A 17,944-nucleotide genomic window follows, 5' to 3' on the forward strand; every position below is an offset into this window, starting at 1 on the left:
GACTTGTTTGATCGACATAAAATAATACAAAGAATCAAAAGGCACAGATCATAGAGTCACGGAGTCACACAGCACGGAAACATTCCATTCGGCCCACCACATCCACATTGACCAGTGGGCACCCATCAGTATTAAACCCATCTTCCAACCGATGGCCCACAGCTTTCAATGCCTGAACAATTCAAGTGTTTTCTTCTTCAACCACTCTCTCCAGCAGAGCATTCCAGGTGCTCACCACTCTCTGGATGAAGAAGGACCTCATCAGATGTCCTCTAAATCTCTAACCCCCGTATCTTCATTTTTTTCTCTAGTTTTATCTATCTCTGACATGGGAATAAGTTTCTTGTAGTCCACACTATTGATACCGTTCATAATTTTATGTACCTCAGTAATCCCTCTCTTAATCTCCTCAGCTCATGAGATAAAAGACACATCCTCTCCAGTCTCTGCTCACTCTATCCCAGGCAACATCCTGGCTAATCTCCTTTATATCCTTTCTAGCTTTATCACATACTCCCCATAGTGTGATGACATGACGTGCTTGCAGCACTTCAACTGAGTTTGACCAATGTTTTTATAAAATTGGAGCAAAACCTTCCTGCTTTTGCATTAAATACTTTGACAAATGAAAGCCGGTTTCCCAAATGATTTCTTAAAACCACGTTATCTACCTGCACGGCCACTTTCATGGATCTGTGGACTTGTGCACCTGGGTCCTTCTGTTCCTTAATACTCCCGAGGACCCCACCATTCACGGTAAATGTCAGCCTCATTAGTACTCCCAAAATGCATCACTCAGATTTGTTGCCGTTAAACTCCATTTGCTACTTCACCAACACATTGCTATCGCCCCGTGGCCTGTTGGAAATTTGAACTAAAATTACACAGGAAAGGCCCCATAGCAAATGTAATTTCTCTATTCAAAAAGCAAGGGAGACAGAATGAAGGAAAGTGCTGGGCATATGGCATGGGCTATAAATGACCGAGGCCTTTACACAACGATCCCAATGCTCGCTGCCTTCAATCTTCAATTGTCTTCTATCTTTAACAGAGAGATTTAACCGTCTTGGACGATGTTTACCGAGTGTTCGCCATTGATGCTTTGGCATCATCTCACCCGCTCTCATCCAAAGAGGATGAGATTAACACGCCTGCAGAGATCAATGAGCTCTTTGATGCCATTACATACAGCAAGGTGAGTGTTTCGTTTAACATGCTGTTGTTTTCCGTGTGATTCTGTCCATGATATTCTGACGGATGACTGTTTGGATTTCTTTGCAGGGAGCAGCTGTTCTGCGGATGTTGTCTAACTTCCTGACGGAGACTATCTTCGTTGATGGGCTGAGCGTGAGTCTCTGTTGAATTTATTTCCTGATGGCAATTAGTTTGAAACCTTTTCAGTTTCTGCAGTTCTCTGAATTTCTCTACTTTTTCTTTCCCTACAGAGCTACCTTACTGAATTTTCATATGGGAACACAGTATATAACAATCTCTTTGATCATCTGCAAAAGGTATCTTAAGCAAAATAAAATAAAACGGATAGATTTTAATAATGTTGAAAATTGAAACACCGTTTACTACATTCACTCCAGCTTTAGGCATCAAGTGCAGGAGATAACAGTTTCTTTGTTGGGTGATGTTCTTCCCTGTGTCAGACTGACTCTGTTATCACTTGTTCAACTCAAGAAACATAATCAATTCTCTTTAAACTAGATGCGCTTTGTTGGTGGTTTCAGGTTGGGATTCTACACTCTGCCCAATGAGTTTTCCACTGACAGGTTCTCTAGAATGTGTTCTCAGAATGAATATTGGGTTAGCAATTCACCTGACTAAAACCTCCCCAAGTCGAGTGAGGGGGGGCCACTGGATGTTGAGCAGGTACATGAGGCAGTAGCTGTGTAAGCAGCTTGATTTGAGCTGTCGAGGGATGTCCCTTCCAGCATTGCTGCCGTTGGCAGGTTCTCTGCTTGCCTCCCACGATGCTTCCTGGTCACTTACCATGGCTCCAAAGGCAACAGTAATCAACAGATTCCAGGCCATTGCAGTCTCTGCAGAGACCGAGTGTCGTTTGTACTTATTCCACACGACAGAGCAAGAAGGATAACGCTAACGTGGGCTGCCTTAGCTCAGGTGAGAAATTAAAATGCCCATGATTTAAACACTTCTCCAAATGGACCTGTTTGTTTTTACCACCGCCCATGAACTGGGAAAATGTGGGAGAGATTTGGCAGCTGAGAATTGGCAATCCACAGGGCGCTGTTGGAGAAGTGGTCACCGCTACTCTGTAAGCCGTGGCCTGGGACCAGCATGGCAGAATGGCCCTGATTCAGTGAGAACAGCAGAAGGTAAAAGGGTCAGTGACAGCAGGCCCACTGACGATGGGTCTGAACTTGCAACACCATCCCAACCTACTCAAACATCTCAGAACGAGCGATGCAGAGGGAAGCTCTGTAATCCCGGAACAGTGGAGGATAAATAAACTAGCAAAGATCCACAACAAATATCAGGGTTTGAGTCCTGAGGAGAGGCTGGGTAGGCTGGGACATGTTTACCCTGGAGCAAAGGAAGCTGAGGGGTGACTTTGTAGAAGTTTATAAAACCATGAGGGGTGTTGATAAGGTGGATAGTCACAGTCCTACTTGCAGGGTAGTGGAGTCTAAACTGAAGGACATATGTTTGTGAGAGTGGCAAGATTTAATGGAGACCTGAGGGGAAGTATTTTACACAGAGGGTTAAGGGTATATGGATGTAGCTGCCTGAGGAAATGTGAAATGCCATCATAACATTAAAAAAAACGTTTGGACAGATATGAGGATAGGAATGGTTTCGGCCATAGGCTAAGTGCAGGTAAATGAGACTAGCTCAGCAAGGCACCTTGGTCAGCATGGAATGGGCTGAAGGGCCTATTTCCGTGCTCTGTAACTCTGAATGACCCTGAACTATCGGAGGGGAAGCGGCTATGACAATATCCCCATCATGGGTGATGGTGGGGACAGAACAAGGGATAGTGGGGCCTGCACATGAATGCTCGAGGGAAGACTGAAGTCACATCAGTCAGAGGGGAAGAAGACTCCCTCCTGATGTCCCCATCCTCGCAGAAACCAGTCTTCAATCCACATGATGTAGAACATAGAACATACAACAGTATAGCACAAGAACATGCCCTTCGGCTGACAACGTCTGTGCCGAACATGATGCCAAGACCATCACATATCTCACTGCACATAACCCATATCAATACATACCCTGCATATCCAGATGCCTGACGTACAGTGTCATGAATGTACCTGCTTCAACCACCACCTCTGACAGCACATTTCAGGCACTCACCACCGTCTATGTAAAAACAAAATCTTGCCACACGCATCTCATTTAAACTCTCAACTTAAAGCTACATATTCTATTATTTTGACTTTTCCATCCCGGATAAAGTTTCTGACTGTCTACGCTATCTGTGCCTCTCACAACTTTCTGGAAGGGCCTGAGGGCACTGGATGCAGCAAAGACCAGGGGCTGAGGGAACACCCCAGCTGTAGTACTGGAGACAGGGACCAAGCCACACCTCTGGAGGGGTTCAAGTCCAGTTGTCAACAACGTGGGAAATCACCGAGTGATCATCCCACCCTCAGTCAACACCCAGAGACGGAAGTAGTTGGTGTCAGAACTTTCCAATGGCACTTCCTCATGAAACCTCCTCACCTGCTGGGTTTGGCCAGGACTGGTCTGTCCCAGGCCAAGTGAGGTGGGTGTTGTGGCTCTGACTGAAGTCAAAAGGCATGAGAAGGAAGACACTGTAATGGTAGGTGTCAGACCATGCCGTGTGGAAACCATGTGGTTGGAGAAACCCAGCCCAGTCCCTGGACAGTGAAGGAGTTCCTCAGGACGTTATCCCAGACCCAACTACCACCAGCTACTTCATCAATGACCTTCCTCCCATCAGAGATCATCTTTGTTGATCATTACACAATGCTCAATTTCATGTCCACCCTTGCAGCAGAACTCGCTAATCCTATCTGACTGCAATAATCTTAACGTGATTGAAATTTCCATTCTGTCTGAGGTAGAGAAGAATCCACAGTGTGTTTTAAATTTAAACATGCAAAACTGAGGATGTGAGAGCAGAGTTGGCTGGAACCTGGCTAGAATGAGCTGGTTAAGGAATCGGTGAATCAGGAGGTCTTTCACCATACAGGCTACATGGAGAAAGCAAAACTCTGAGGGAAGAACTAGTCATCCATGGTTAACTAAAAACATATTAGAGGGAAAGCACAGAGACAGACATTAGGTCTGAAAATTAAAACAATTTACATAGTAAACTTTGAGTAAGAAATATTGTAAGCCAGAAATGTAATCACACATGGTAAGAGGTTCTCGAGATATAGAGTTAACAAAGTGAGTTTTGAAGAATAAGTGCAAAACTAAGGAATGACAGGTGAATTTAAGCGGGTATTTTGTGTAATTCCTTACTGCGCATGGTGCATCTAACAACCCAGAAACAGCTGTCAATTGGGAATTGGACGGGAGGGAGGAACTCGGGGAAATCACAGGGCAGTGGGACTGAGCGGCCGGTGGCAGTTGTAGCTGAGTGTCCTCTGGTCCTAACACACTTCACCCCAGGATCTGAAAAGAAGTAGCTGGTGAACGGCTGATCCATGAGTTTCAATTTTCCTAATTCCCACAATCTGAGGAAGGTTCCATTAGGTGAGAAAATAGCAAATACAGCTTCTTTGTTCAAAATAGAAGGGAGAGAGAAAGCAAGAAATGACAGGTCAGTCATTTTAGTTTAGTTTAGAGATACAGCATTGAAATAGGCCATTCAGCCCACCGTGCCCATGCTGACCAGTGATCACACGTTCACACTAGTTCCATGCTACCCACTTTCTCATTCGCTCCCTACACACCAGGGAGCAATTTACAGAGGCCAATTAATCAGAAACATGCACGCCCTTGGGATGTGGAAGGAAATTGGAGCACCCAGAGTAAAACCACATGGTCACAGGGAGAATGTGCAAACTCCGCACAGACAGCACCAGTGGTCAGGTTCAAACCCGGGTCTCTGGTGCTGTGAGGCAACAACTCTACCGCTGCACCTCTTTCCCATCCATGTCACAGAGAAAGGGTTAGAAACTGTTACTGAAGATTTCATAGCAAGACAGTAAGGAAAATTCAAGGTAACCAGCAAAGTCGATCTGGTTTTGTGAAAGGAAAATGCTGTCTGACCAATTTGTTGGGGCTCTGAGGAATTTGGAGAAGTAATGTAAAAGATTTCCTGCTGATAAGAGACCAGGATTCCTGGGATTTACTTTTCACTTGGATCGTGTCGCGCCACTGATTTTAGGCCACTCATTAATTTATTTCGCTTCCAGGCTGCAGTGGGCAAAATCACATTGCCAGGCACAGTTAATGCAATTATGAGTCGATGGACACTGCAAATGGGGTTCCCAGTGGTTACCATTGACACAGAAAAAGGAATCGTCAGCCAGAAACATTTCCTCATTGATCCAAATTCAACCGTGACCCGTCCCTCAGATTTCAAGTAAGTCTGCTCAATTTGGAGCTCGTAATATGAACTTTTATAAGTTTGGGTGTGCACTGTAGAATTCCTAGTCCATAAAACATACCGTCTGATCCGCTGAAGTTCCCCAAGGTCCAAATTGGCCCCAGTGGATGTGAAAACAACAAAATAATCAACTTCATGATAGGAAGGAGAGAGCAAACTGGAATCAGCAGAATCAGCTGTCGCCCATCAGTAGAATGGTGGAACATGCCATGAAGGGAAGAGATAAGAGAGCACTTGGAAAATAAGAGAATTATTAGGCAGAGTCAACAGGGTTTTATAAAAAGCAGGTCTTGCTCAATGAAATTGTTTGAGTTTCTTGTGGGAGTAATTGGAGATAAAGAAGTATTGTAGATAGACCGTCCCATAGTGAGCGGGTTCCGTTTTATAGACGTTATAAATCAGCTGTTGGTAAGCCAGTGACAGACTACCTCTAGAGTTTCAGACAATACCACACCAGAGGTTTTTCCCAGTCAAAGAGCTGTAGGGAGAAGGCAGGAGAATAGTTTTAAGAGGGAGAGATTGATCAGCCATGATTGAATGGCAGAGTAGACTCAATGGGCCGAATGGCCTAATTCTTCTCCTATCACTTATGAGCGTATGATGCAGTGCGTGTAGAACATCAGCGGCGATGGAAGGTCTGGTTGAAGGGCAGAAGCAGGCAGCTGGAAGAAGTGGAGCACTTTCAAATTGTCAACCTGACTAGTGGGATGGCACCAGGAATAGTCCCAGCATCTCAGATATTCATACTCCATGTTCCCCACTTAGATGAGGGACTAACTGAAGCAAGAGGAAGAAGCAAAGGATGTTGGTGGGTTAAGTGAGGGAAGGAAGATGGTAATAGAGCACGATGTGGGAAGAATAGAAAGCTTAGCTAGAGTGGATGTGGAGAGGATGTTTCCAGTAGTGGAGAGTCTAGTACCAGAGGGCACAGCTTCGGAATAAAAGGGCATACCAGAGGGTGGTGAATCTGTGGAATTCATTGCCACAGATGAAGTGAAGCGTTTTACCACAGAATGATAGTTTTTCTTGCTGTCATTACTAAAAACCAGTTGGTATTCTTCCAAAGTATTAACTGAATTCCACACTTGCTGTGATGGGAGGTAAACTGTAAATGAGTTAGTCCAAATCTCTGGTAACCCAACCAGTGCATTCCTGGGCACAGGGATACCACCGCTGGTCAGGGAACCATCTCCTGAGGAGAGGTGGTGGAGGATATCTCGCAGCCAGTGCCTGACCAGTGCACAAACCCTTTCCTTGCGTTTGTCTTTCAGATATGTCTGGTTCGTGCCAATTACGTGGATCAAGGGATTCACAGAGTCGAACTCAACCTGGTTAATGAAAAGTGAAGGTAGGAACTCTGCAAGCTGGGGAAGGCCCTTAAGGGAGACGGTTCCAGTGGTGTAATTGGTGGAGATGTTGTTCCCATCTCCCTCAATCCCTCCATTGCTTCTCCCGTCACTCATTAAAACTCCCAGCTTCCACTCCTAACACCACCCTGACCCCAACCCTCACCTGACCCCACCCCCACAACCCCACCCACTAACCCCATGACTTGCCTGTGGCTGGAGAATTGGGTGGGGGTGGGGCCAGGTGTCGGGTGGGGAGTGGGTGGGGGTGGGGTGAGTCATTGGGGTTGGGGGTCGGGTGAGGTGTTGGGAGGGTGGTGGGGAGTGCGGGTGGGGTGAGTACTTGGGGGTGGGGTGAGGTGTCAGGGGGGTTGAATCTGGGATGTGTTGGGGGAGGAGTGGGATGTCAAGGGGGTGTTGGGAGTGGGGTGTGGTATTGGGTGTGAAGTGTCAAAGGGGTGAGTTTGGGGTTGAGTGCCAGCGGGTGAGGGGGTGGGGAGCCAGGGGGTGGGTCGGGGGTGGGGTGGTGTGCCAGGGGTACAGGGGAGTGAGTTGGGGGTGATTCGGTGTTGGGGGGGAGTCAGGGATGAGAGATTGATTCTGGGACTGAGAAGTTTCCTCCAGGGTTGGCCTCCATGGACAGATGTCATGTGATACGACTTTGTCTATTGGAGAGGTTAAGGATTGGGATTTTGCCAGGAGACTGTTATTCTTTGCCCCGACACAGCAGGTTAGGCTGCCCCTGTGGAAACAGAAACAGAATTGATGTTTCAGGTAGAAGACCCTTTCAGTGTCAAACTTTGTTCAGCCAAATGAATCAGTGTTTTAATCCCCAATGTAGAGACTATGCCAGAGATGAGTTGCACTGGGAAGCAATGGATCTTGGCAAACATTGACGTTGTGGGATATTACCGAGTGAATTATGATGAGAGGAACTGGAACAACCTTGTTGAGCAATTGAAGAATGACCATGAGGTGAGCACACACTTTATCCCTCTGGCAAGAGTGTTGGTTAATGAGCTGGCAGCAGAGTACATGTTTTGCAATGGAATCAATAGGTAGCCCCCTTCATTAGTGTAAGAAACCACGGCTGATGTTACTGCAGGGATATCAAAGTGGCTTCTTGGCATTTTCTCTACCTGAGACATCCGGGAAAATCAGAATCTTTGTTGAATCAGATTACTTAGAATTCTAAGACTTATGAGTTCAAGAGCACAGCTCTCTAAAAGCAGCACGACAGGTGGACAGGCTAATGCAGAAGGCTTTTGGCACATTGGCCTCATCAGTCAGGGAATTGAGTATAGAAGTTGGGATGTTTTGTTGTAATTGTATAGGTTGGCGAGGCTGCACTTGGAATATTGTTCAGTTTTGGTCACCTGCTACAGGAAAGATGCCAGTAAGATAGAATAAGTGCAAAAATGACACGAGGATGCTGCCAGGACTCAAGGGACTAGGATACAGGGAGAGGTTGGGCAGGTTCGGACTTTATCCCTTGGAATGTAGGAGACTGAGTGGTGATCGTATAGAAGTGCAGAGAATTATAAGGGGTGTCTTGGATTGGAAATCAAGTACCTAGAGGACATAGGTATAAGGTAAGAGGGGAACGATTTACTAGGTACCTGTGAGACAACATTTTCAAACAGAGGCTGGTGAGTATATGGAATGATCTGCCAGAGGAGGTAATTGAGGTAATATTTAAAAGACAATATTTAAAAGATATTTGAACAGAGACATGAATGGGAAAAGGTTTAAATGGATATGGGTCAATCACAGACAAATGGCACTAGTGTAGATGAGCATCTTGTTCAGCATGAATAAGTTGGGCCGAAGGGCCTGTTTCTGTGCTGTATGACCTATGATATTGACTGAGGGAGTGCTGGAGGCTGGCACTTTCACAATATTTAAGAAGCATTTAGAAGAGCATTTGAAACATCGTGGTGTACAAGGCTTGCGGCCAAGTGCTAGAAAATGCTAGACATGGATATTTGGGGCACTGCAAGGTCACAATGGGCTGAAGGGACAATTCCCAATGGTATCACTCTGTAGCTCAGCAGTGGAAGTTGTGAAGTGGGCCTCAGTTCTGACTGACAGAGGATGTTGGTGTGGGTGAGTGCTTTGGCCACGTCCAAGGCTGTTGATCTGCTCAGTGGGCGATGGCACTTGAAGATGGTCTCACTGGCCTTGACTAAGTGTGGGGTCATTGAGTGCACTACACCATGGCACTGATCTCAGGACCTTTGGCCCAGTGCCTCTCTTGATCTTTGAGGCAGTGACTGGAGGTTCTCTGATGGACAGAAGATACTGCAGGCCATTTGTCCTCTCCACTCCTCTGTCAAGGACTCAGGAACAACTTCAGAAACTCTCTCAGCCTCCTGCTGCTGCCCAGCTATTCCAGCAAACTCTATATTCTGCAATCACACTGTACCTTCCCTTTGAGAAGTGGGTTCTGCTTTTAGCATTGGTGCTGCCTTCTGACAACCACACTGGACTCTGGGGCTTGACAGTGGCTTTGACACGTTATGGTCCAGAACTCAGTGGTCAGATTTTTGCATGGAGGTCATTACATTCCTGCATTAATGTGAAGTGTTAGGTGAAAATGGTTTATATAGACTACATTTCTCCACTCATAGAATATAGAACATGGAATATGAACAGACCCTTCTGCCTGCACATGATCCATGTCCCTCCATTTTCATATGCCTATATAAAAGCCTCTTAAATGCCACTATTGTACCTGCATCCACCACTACTCCTAACAATCGCACTCTCTGTCTAAAAAGACTAGGCTCGCGCATCTCCTTTAAACTGTTCCCCTCTCAATGCCATCTAGTATTGGACAATTCCCATGGAAAAATATTCTAATCATCTACCCTATCTGTGCCTCTCATAATTTTATATGCTTCTATCAGGTCGCCCCTTAGTAATTCAGTGGGTCAGGCAGCATTTCTGGAGAAAATAGATAGGTACCTAAAATTGAAAATAAATACCTACCTATTTTTTTTAGAAATGCTGCCTGGCCCACTAAATTACTCCAGCATTTTGTGTCTATCTTTGGTGCAAACCAGCATTTGCAGTTCCTTTTTATTACATTGTAATTTAAAGTGCAGCCTCTTCTCTGGGGAATCAGTGCAGCTTTCAAAAGAGTGTGATATTTATTTTATAGGTTATACCGGTCATAAACAGAGCCCAGATAATTGCTGACTCCTTCAATCTCGCAAGGTAAGATGCTGCCAGGTTGATTACTTGATATCAGAACACAGGAAATAAAATAATATGGCAACAAAAAAAAAGAGCTAAATATTGCAGATCCAGTAAACAAGATGAGGGTTCTTTTTGTGAAATGAGTTCTGAGAATGCAGGAAGCAGGGAAGTGTACAGAGCTTGTGGAATGCAGCCAGACCTGGATAATGCTTGGACAGAGGCTGATAGCAGAGACTCTGCAACAGAGGAGTCCGGCCAAATATGCTTAATGTTCAGTCTTCCTGCCATCACTGAGTCAGGGGCTTCTTGTTTGAAGAGAATATAACTGGACCAACCACATAAATAATCAGAGGCTGATTCAGTCTGAAGAAGGGTCACGACCCGAAACGTTACCCATTCCTTCTCTCCTGAGATGCTGCCTGACCTGCTGAGTTACTCCAGCATTTTGTGAATAAATACCTTCGATTTGTACCAGCATCTGCAGTGATTTTCTTACACTATCAGAGGCTTGGTGGCCTTCTTGGACAAAGCAGCCTGCTTGATTGGCATCATAACCTATTATCTCTCTCCACCAGCAGACTCAGTCACTCACCAAAGCTACTTCATTGCACCATGCAAACCCATGGCCTCTACCTCCACAAAGGACGAGGGTGGTGTGCGCATAAGAACGCTGCCACTACAGGTTCAAGGCACAAACCACCTTGATCTGGAATTATTTTTATCTATCTTGATTATCACTGGGTCTAGATTCTGCAACTCCCCCCTCCAGCAGCTGTGGGGAACAGCTCCACCAGGAGTGACTGCAGTGGTCCAAGCGCACTGTGAATCACCACCTTTTCAAAGGCAATTATTGCTGACTTTGCCATGAGAATGGACAAAATAAATGGATCTTCTACTATAAATGGAATGCCATTCTACTGGCAGAGAATGTACTCTTTATACAGAGGTAATCAGCAATCACTGGTTTGGGAGATAATGTTTGGTGAAAGTGATAAGATGTCCCACGATGATCTTCAGATTCCTAGATAATGCATATACCTGTGATGATCGAAACTAATCATCACACTGAAGTTAATCATGTTTGTGAAAAACTGCTACCATGTCGGGCTTCGGGAGCAGCTCTCCGTAACGTAACTGCTGACAAACACATGTAGTCTTTTTTTTAAATCCTTCTCTGGCTCAACCCCCTCCCATCTTCACAAACTCATGCCCTGTGTCCTTTCAATCCATATTTCTCCTCCAACTACTGGCTTCCACTATGGAGGTCTGAGCCTAAATCCTTCAACTTCTTGACTGACTTTTGCAGTCTTTCTAGTCCAGCTCAGCGACCAAGCCTTTGATTGTTCCTCCAAACCTTGCTTCCCTGACCTTGCATGTGTCTTTCTGAGGTTCTGCAAAACACCCTGGACGTTTTTGTACCTTAAAGATGCTATTTAAATGCATTTTTATGCACAATTTAGATTGTGTTCAGTCGGCCCTTCCCAGTATCCCAGTAAAGAATCACTAGTTCCTACATCAGAAGAACATGGCTGGTTTGGGTACACATCTTTGGTCACTGCAGTGGGGAACTGGCCAAAGAAGACTGTAATATTTAGAAGGCACTTGTTTCCAAACACAATGGACTAATGTTCTTTGCCAATTCTAGAGCTCAGTACCGTACAACCACAGCAGCACTGGACACAACCAGGTACCTGAACAATGAGCGGCAATATATTCCATGGCAGGCAGCGCTGGATAACCTGGCTTACATTAAGATCATGTTTGACCGCAGCGAAGTGTTTGGAAACATGAAGGTAAGGAATAATGAAAATTCATTTAACGAGTTCAAAGAGCACTATGTGGCAGTGATCTCCAGTAAATTAAATACGGGCGCATTTGTCCCTTTTACCATTATATGAAATGGACACACTAACAGTGATGTCCTTGTGGTGGACTGATTGCATCCCACCCTCATCGGTAGATTTGTTTGACCAACTGCCCCTGTCCCTCACCTAGGTGATCCTGTCCCTCACCTGGTGAAACCCCCTTCCCCCTCCTTCCCCAAGTCCCCAGGCCCTCACCTGAAGATCTTAGTCGCACTCCTTGTCTGCAGCTCAAAGAAGCAGTAGGCCAACTGATGAAAACTATAGAGAGCAGCTGAAGAACCTCAGAAGGAACTCTGGTAGCATCTGTGGAGCAAAATGGTCAGATGATGTTTTGGTTTGGTATCCTTTGTATGGACCACATTCGAGTCTAGTCTAGATGAAGGGTCCCAACTGAAATGTCAACTCCCTCCATTCCCTCCACAGAAGCTGCCTAAACTGCTGAGTTCTTCCAACTGTTCTCTTGCTTCACTGCAAATTCCAGCATCTTCAGTCTCTTGTGAAAACCAAACATGGCTAATTAATGTTGATTACATAACTAAGAATTCATGTCTTCCTCATCATGAGGAAGTCAAATTAGAGAGACATTGGTTGATATCTGAGGTTGATCATCTCATTTCCTTCTTTTGGAGCCCAGTGAATGTGGGTTTGTCTAGATAACAGAGATCTTTTGTTCTATTGGTGAATATCCAGCTGTGGTTTGTGAGAAATGGTTCATGAGGTGGAGACTGGCTTCACCTGATTTGTAATGGCCGTGGAAGGAGTTGCCATCTCTGGGGTAAGAAGTATATCTTGTGACTGACACTTTGTTTTTTATTATATACAGAAATACATGCATCAGCAGGTGTCCCCATTGTACAACCACTTTAAAAATATTACTGCAAACTGGACAAAACCTCCTGATAGCCACATGGATCAGTGAGTATCTGCAGTTCTGGTGATTTAAAGACGGATATATTTGCCTTGGAGACTGTTCACTATTTGATTCCAGGAAAAGAGGGACTATATTTGAAGGAAAAGTAGAAGAGTAGAATCTGGATGAAGTTGAATGGAAATGTGAGAAGAACAAAATGGGATTAAAGAGGATTAGGAAAGTTTTGGAATTCAGTACAGGATTATGATGAAATTGATTTTAAAAGGGGGAATGCATTGATGTTCAAAAGGACTGGATATTGTTGTATAGAAGTCACATGAAGCCAACATTGAACTAAAACAAGCAATTGGGAAAGCAAAATGTATGCAGGCCTATATTGCTTGGGGATTTGAGTACAAAGGTAAGGTGGTCTTGCTACAATTATATGGGTGAGACCACATCTGATGTATTCCATGTAATATTGATCTCTTTACCTAATAGTGCTGTTGAGAAAATGCAGAAAGATTTGGCAGGTTGTTCCCTGGCGTGGGATGGCGAGGAGTGACTGCATGGGCTCAGCCTCTGTTCTCCAGCGTTTAGAAGAAAGACCGTTGTCCTTTTAGAGATGTCGAACATTTTTGGTGGACATGCCAGATATTACTTGCAGATTTGCTCTCATAATCAATTTTCTCCCTCTTTGTTAGTATTCTAGTCTTCTGGTGCTGATTCTTGAAACAAACACAGTTCTCTGGTTTGCCACCACCCTGTGGCCTGATTGATCCACTTTGTTAACCATGTTAATCATTCATACTTTTCCCAGGATCACTCTTTCCAATTGAAATAAATTTCTGTTGAGCGATATGAAAAACTAGCTGTTTCTATAATCTGCTACTGACCTATCCTGATTGACCAGGTCACTCCACCTTCATATCTTTGTAACTACCCTTGTTTAGCTGAAAACACTGTTTTAGGGCTGGGGCGTTCATTCTTAAACTGCCTCTGAAATTCTACCATGTTGTGATCAAGGCTCCGTCGGTATCCTTAATATGAAGGGAAGAGCAAATTGGAATTCCAACGAATAGCATTATGTCAGACTGTGGTTACTTTACGATTCACAGCGCTGCAGTTACTCCTCTATGAAAGTGAATCCCTTCTTGCTCTTTTCAGGTACAATGAGGTTGTTGCCATGAGTGTGGCCTGTCGTTATGGGCACCAAGAGTGTCATAACAAAGCACAGGAGCTTTTCAATAAATGGATGAGCAACAACAGCAGTAATCCGTAAGTATTTTGGATGAAAAGGAAATATATATGGAGACCAATAACTTGTAATAATGGGATGTTTGAAATCTACATTGCATTTTATTTTGAAAATAAAATGGTGATAAGTAGGCCTGAAACTGCTCTCTTGGTTGTTTTGGTGTTAAAATGGCATTCCCTCTCCCAATACTTATTTCTGCAATGAGCAAGGACTATAACTGGGAGATTTCCAGAGCAATGAGCAAGGACTACAACTGGGAGATTTCCAGTGTGGGTCAGATTGCCTGTGCAACAACATACCATTGCTGATTGTTGGTTTCAGTGCAGCATTCCATTGTGTTGTAAGTCCCTGCAGTTGTCAGCAGGTGAAATCTCTTCAAGCCAGGTGGCACTCTTCCAGTCACAGGGAAGTGTTGCCACTGAATTGAATGGATACTGTCAGGATTGGAGACTCCCAGAGATTTGGAAAACCTGGATGGTTAGTGAAGAATAGTGTCCATAGGAACAGGTTGTTTATGCACCAGAATGCACAGGGATTCCCCAGGGCTGCAGACAGTACTGGAGGGTGGAGGTTGTCAGGGAGATGTCCAGGGATATCCTGAACTAATGGAAGTCTACAATGTTGGTTGAGCCCTGTGCCCATTCTACCAGCTGCAATGGGCTGAATCAAATAGATTTTTAACTACATTCCCAGGGTAAAAATGTCAAATAATAGAGGGTATAGGTTTAAGGTAAGAGGGGGAATGTTTAAAGGAGAAATGCATGATTTTTTTTTACAGAGAGTGGTAGGTGCCAGAAACAACTGCCAGAGGAGATGATAGCAGATATGGTGGAAACATTCAAAAGGTGTTTAAACAGACACATGAATGGGCATGGGATGGACAGATATAGACCACATGCAGGCAGATGGGATGAGCTTAAATTGGCATAGGGTTGACACAGATATCGCAGGTTGAAGCCCTTTTCCTGTGCTGTACTCTTCTGTAGTCTGTGTTCCACTTGTGTATGGTTCTTCACACACGGAACACAGTCTTTCAAATGCTGAGGACCAATTATGCTAAACTCGATTCACATCCTCAGTGCTGCATTCCTCTGCACGTTTGCAGGCTCAGTCTGCACACTGCTTATTGCTCAGATAATGCTTCTGAAAGCTGTGGTAAAGCTGAAAGAGCCAGACAATTTGTGGGTGATAAAATGGTGTGAAGTGTTGTGATTCTATTAGAACTTTTAAAATTTGCACTTGGAAATGCATAGTACTCTTTTAAAATTGGAAAAGGGGGCAAATGCACTTGTAGAACTCAATTGCTGAAAAGTTGCTTTCTTCAGGTTAGCTGACTGTCAACAGCACAGTGATGTTTACTTCAGAGTTGTGTGAATTACTATCTTGCTCCACTTGATAAATATCATTTATTCTCTTCTCTGCTGATTTTGCGATATTATTTCTGATTAAAAGGATCCCACTGAACCTGAAGTCAACAGTTTATTGCAATGCAATAGCATTGGGGGGAGAAGAGCAGTGGAACTTTGCATGGAAAATGTTCGAGAGTGCCACAATCGCCACGGAGTCGGACAAGCTGCGATACGCTCTGGCGTGCACCAACCTTCCATGGCTGCTGAATCGGTGAGAGCATCAGGCGGCAATTTGCTGCCCGGATATGGATACTCACAGGCTGACAACTGTGGACGCTTGTTCACCAAAGGCAGGGGCTGTCATAGTCCACTGTGTCAAAGCCCAGGGTGGCACGGTGGCACAGCGGTAGAACTGCTGCCTTACAGTGCCAGAGACTGGGTTAGACCCTGACAACAGGTGTTGTCTGTACGGAGATTGTACTTTCTCCCTGTGACCGCGCGGGTTTTCTTTGGAATCTCTGGTTTCTTCCCAAACTCCAAAGACGTACAGGTTTGTAGGTTAATTGGCTTTGGTAAAATTGTAAATTGTCCCTAGTATGTGTAGGAAAATGTTAGTGTGTGGGGATCGCTGGTCGTCGCGGACTTGGTGGGCCGAATGGCCAGTTTCCGCGCTGTATCTCTAAACTAAACTAAACGAAACTATTGTAGGACTCTCACTCTGAAAGCCTACAGCTTGAAATGTCTCTGCCCCATTCCCAGGTGTACACACGGCCACTGAGTTTGGAACACCAGCAAGCATACTCAACAATCTGGAAATCCAGGAATTTTCACTGATTAAGAAATTATCTCAGAACCATCTCACCAGCTCTTTCCCCCACATTTTCCCGTGATCCGTTTTTGCTTTCCTGCTCATCAACTCCACCCTGATTCTCCTGCCATCCGTCTACATGAAGGGTAACTAGGGGTAAACTGGAGCACCCAGTGGAAACTCTCTCGGCCACGTGCAAATGCCATGCAGCCAGAAGCTGTAGTCGGGATTGAACCTGGGCCTGGGAGCTCTGGAATAGCAATGATTACTGTGTGCCAACAGGGAGGACCTGCAATGAAGCTTGCCCTCACTCCTGTTTGCACCAGCTGTAATAATGTCCCACACTCCCACAGCAACATGGCAGGAGGGACCAGTGTTGCTTTAAGTGATTAGTTCTCACAACATTTGGTGGTCTTCTCCTCATCTATCTCCACTCCCTTCCAACCACCAACTCCACTGCCAGAGGTTCCCACCCCCACCACTCCACTTCCCCATGTCTCCTCCCCAATGTAGGCTTACTCCCCTGCCCTCTGACACATTCCTCACCCCTCTGCCACACGAGATTATCCTTCTGCTGCATTGGCACCATGCCCTCTGCCACACCCCCTCCACCCCCATTTTGATGTTTTAACTGCTCTGATTCTGGGGGCGGGAAAGGCACCCTGGTGTTGGGGTAGTGAGGTGAATCTCCACCAGGTGCTCCAGTGGGCAAATTCCATCTCGCCCCCATCCCAAGCTGAAGGAAGGCATCTCTCTCTCCCCACAGGGCTTAGCACTCTCTTCCACCCCTTGCTGGTGGAAGGGAACTCTTTACCCTCCCCTATCCTATTACTGGGGTATCTCTATGGCCCGCTAGCCCAATGGTCAGGAGGGAATCTCTCCCCTCTAGCACTCTAATACTGGAGGGAAAAATGGAGGTAATATTCTCACTTTGAGTAATTGCCTCCAGAATTCGATTTATTAATTTATTTTTTTAACTTCCATCAAGCTACCTTGAATATACGTTGGATCCGTTAAAGATCAGGAAGCAGGATGCCACCTCCACCATTTCCACCATTGCTCGTAACGTGGTTGGCCAGCCCTTGGCATGGGACTTTATAAGAGCAAGGTGGTCAGTCATCTTTGAGCAGTGAGTACCTGAACATTGTGAGCGGGAGTCCGGAACAATTTGGGATTGTATCTGTGGGGAGTTGCAGGGTCTAGTGGCTTGGGTGGTTGCATTCTCCATGCACCCAGGGATTAATGGCTGCTGTTCCTTTGTTCAGGTATGGTGGAGGCTCCTTTTCATTCTCCTCGCTGATATCCAGTGTGACAGAAAGATTTTCAACAGAGTTTGAGCTCAACCAGGTTGGTGCTTCTTTTTGACCTTGTCGTGTTCTGGTCCATTTCTACTTTTCCCTAGGTACAAGTTGATTTGAATGCAGCAGACTGAAGCAGGTGTAAACCATTCAGCCTGCGTGTTTACCGCATGACAGCAGCTCACTGCTGAACTTTAATTCAGCACCACCTTCCTGCACTGAAGCAGAACATGCTGGAAGCACTCAGCAACATCTCCGGCAGCATTTACGGTGAAACAGTCAACATTTCCAGTCAAGGACTGGAAAAGTGTGTTTTAAATTGCAGAGAGGAGTGTTGAACAAAGTTGTTGATATGACAATAAATGTAAAGACCAACAGAGAAAAACAATCACGATGAAATAGAAAGATA

At 45.2% G+C, this 17,944-nt stretch overlaps 1 protein-coding gene across 1 annotated transcript in view; it reads left to right on the top strand.

The window, feature by feature from the left end:
• LOC144609118 (aminopeptidase Ey-like) overlaps positions 1 to 17,944 on the top strand; it is a 48,263-nt gene that overhangs the window by 26,175 nt on the left and 4,144 nt on the right. Inside the window, exons 7-19 of the mRNA XM_078427500.1 lie at positions 1,052 to 1,195; positions 1,282 to 1,347; positions 1,446 to 1,511; positions 5,367 to 5,536; positions 6,832 to 6,908; positions 7,748 to 7,881; positions 10,070 to 10,125; positions 11,753 to 11,900; positions 12,796 to 12,887; positions 13,990 to 14,100; positions 15,533 to 15,700; positions 17,226 to 17,366; positions 17,503 to 17,584. Of these exons, the coding sequence (XP_078283626.1) occupies positions 1,052 to 1,195; positions 1,282 to 1,347; positions 1,446 to 1,511; positions 5,367 to 5,536; positions 6,832 to 6,908; positions 7,748 to 7,881; positions 10,070 to 10,125; positions 11,753 to 11,900; positions 12,796 to 12,887; positions 13,990 to 14,100; positions 15,533 to 15,700; positions 17,226 to 17,366; positions 17,503 to 17,584 (1,455 nt within the window). The remainder of the gene's footprint in view (positions 1 to 1,051; positions 1,196 to 1,281; positions 1,348 to 1,445; positions 1,512 to 5,366; positions 5,537 to 6,831; positions 6,909 to 7,747; positions 7,882 to 10,069; positions 10,126 to 11,752; positions 11,901 to 12,795; positions 12,888 to 13,989; positions 14,101 to 15,532; positions 15,701 to 17,225; positions 17,367 to 17,502; positions 17,585 to 17,944) is intronic.

The sequence above is a fragment of the Rhinoraja longicauda genome, chromosome 33 (assembly GCF_053455715.1).
Source record: "Rhinoraja longicauda isolate Sanriku21f chromosome 33, sRhiLon1.1, whole genome shotgun sequence".
NCBI lineage: Eukaryota > Metazoa > Chordata > Chondrichthyes > Rajiformes > Arhynchobatidae > Rhinoraja > Rhinoraja longicauda.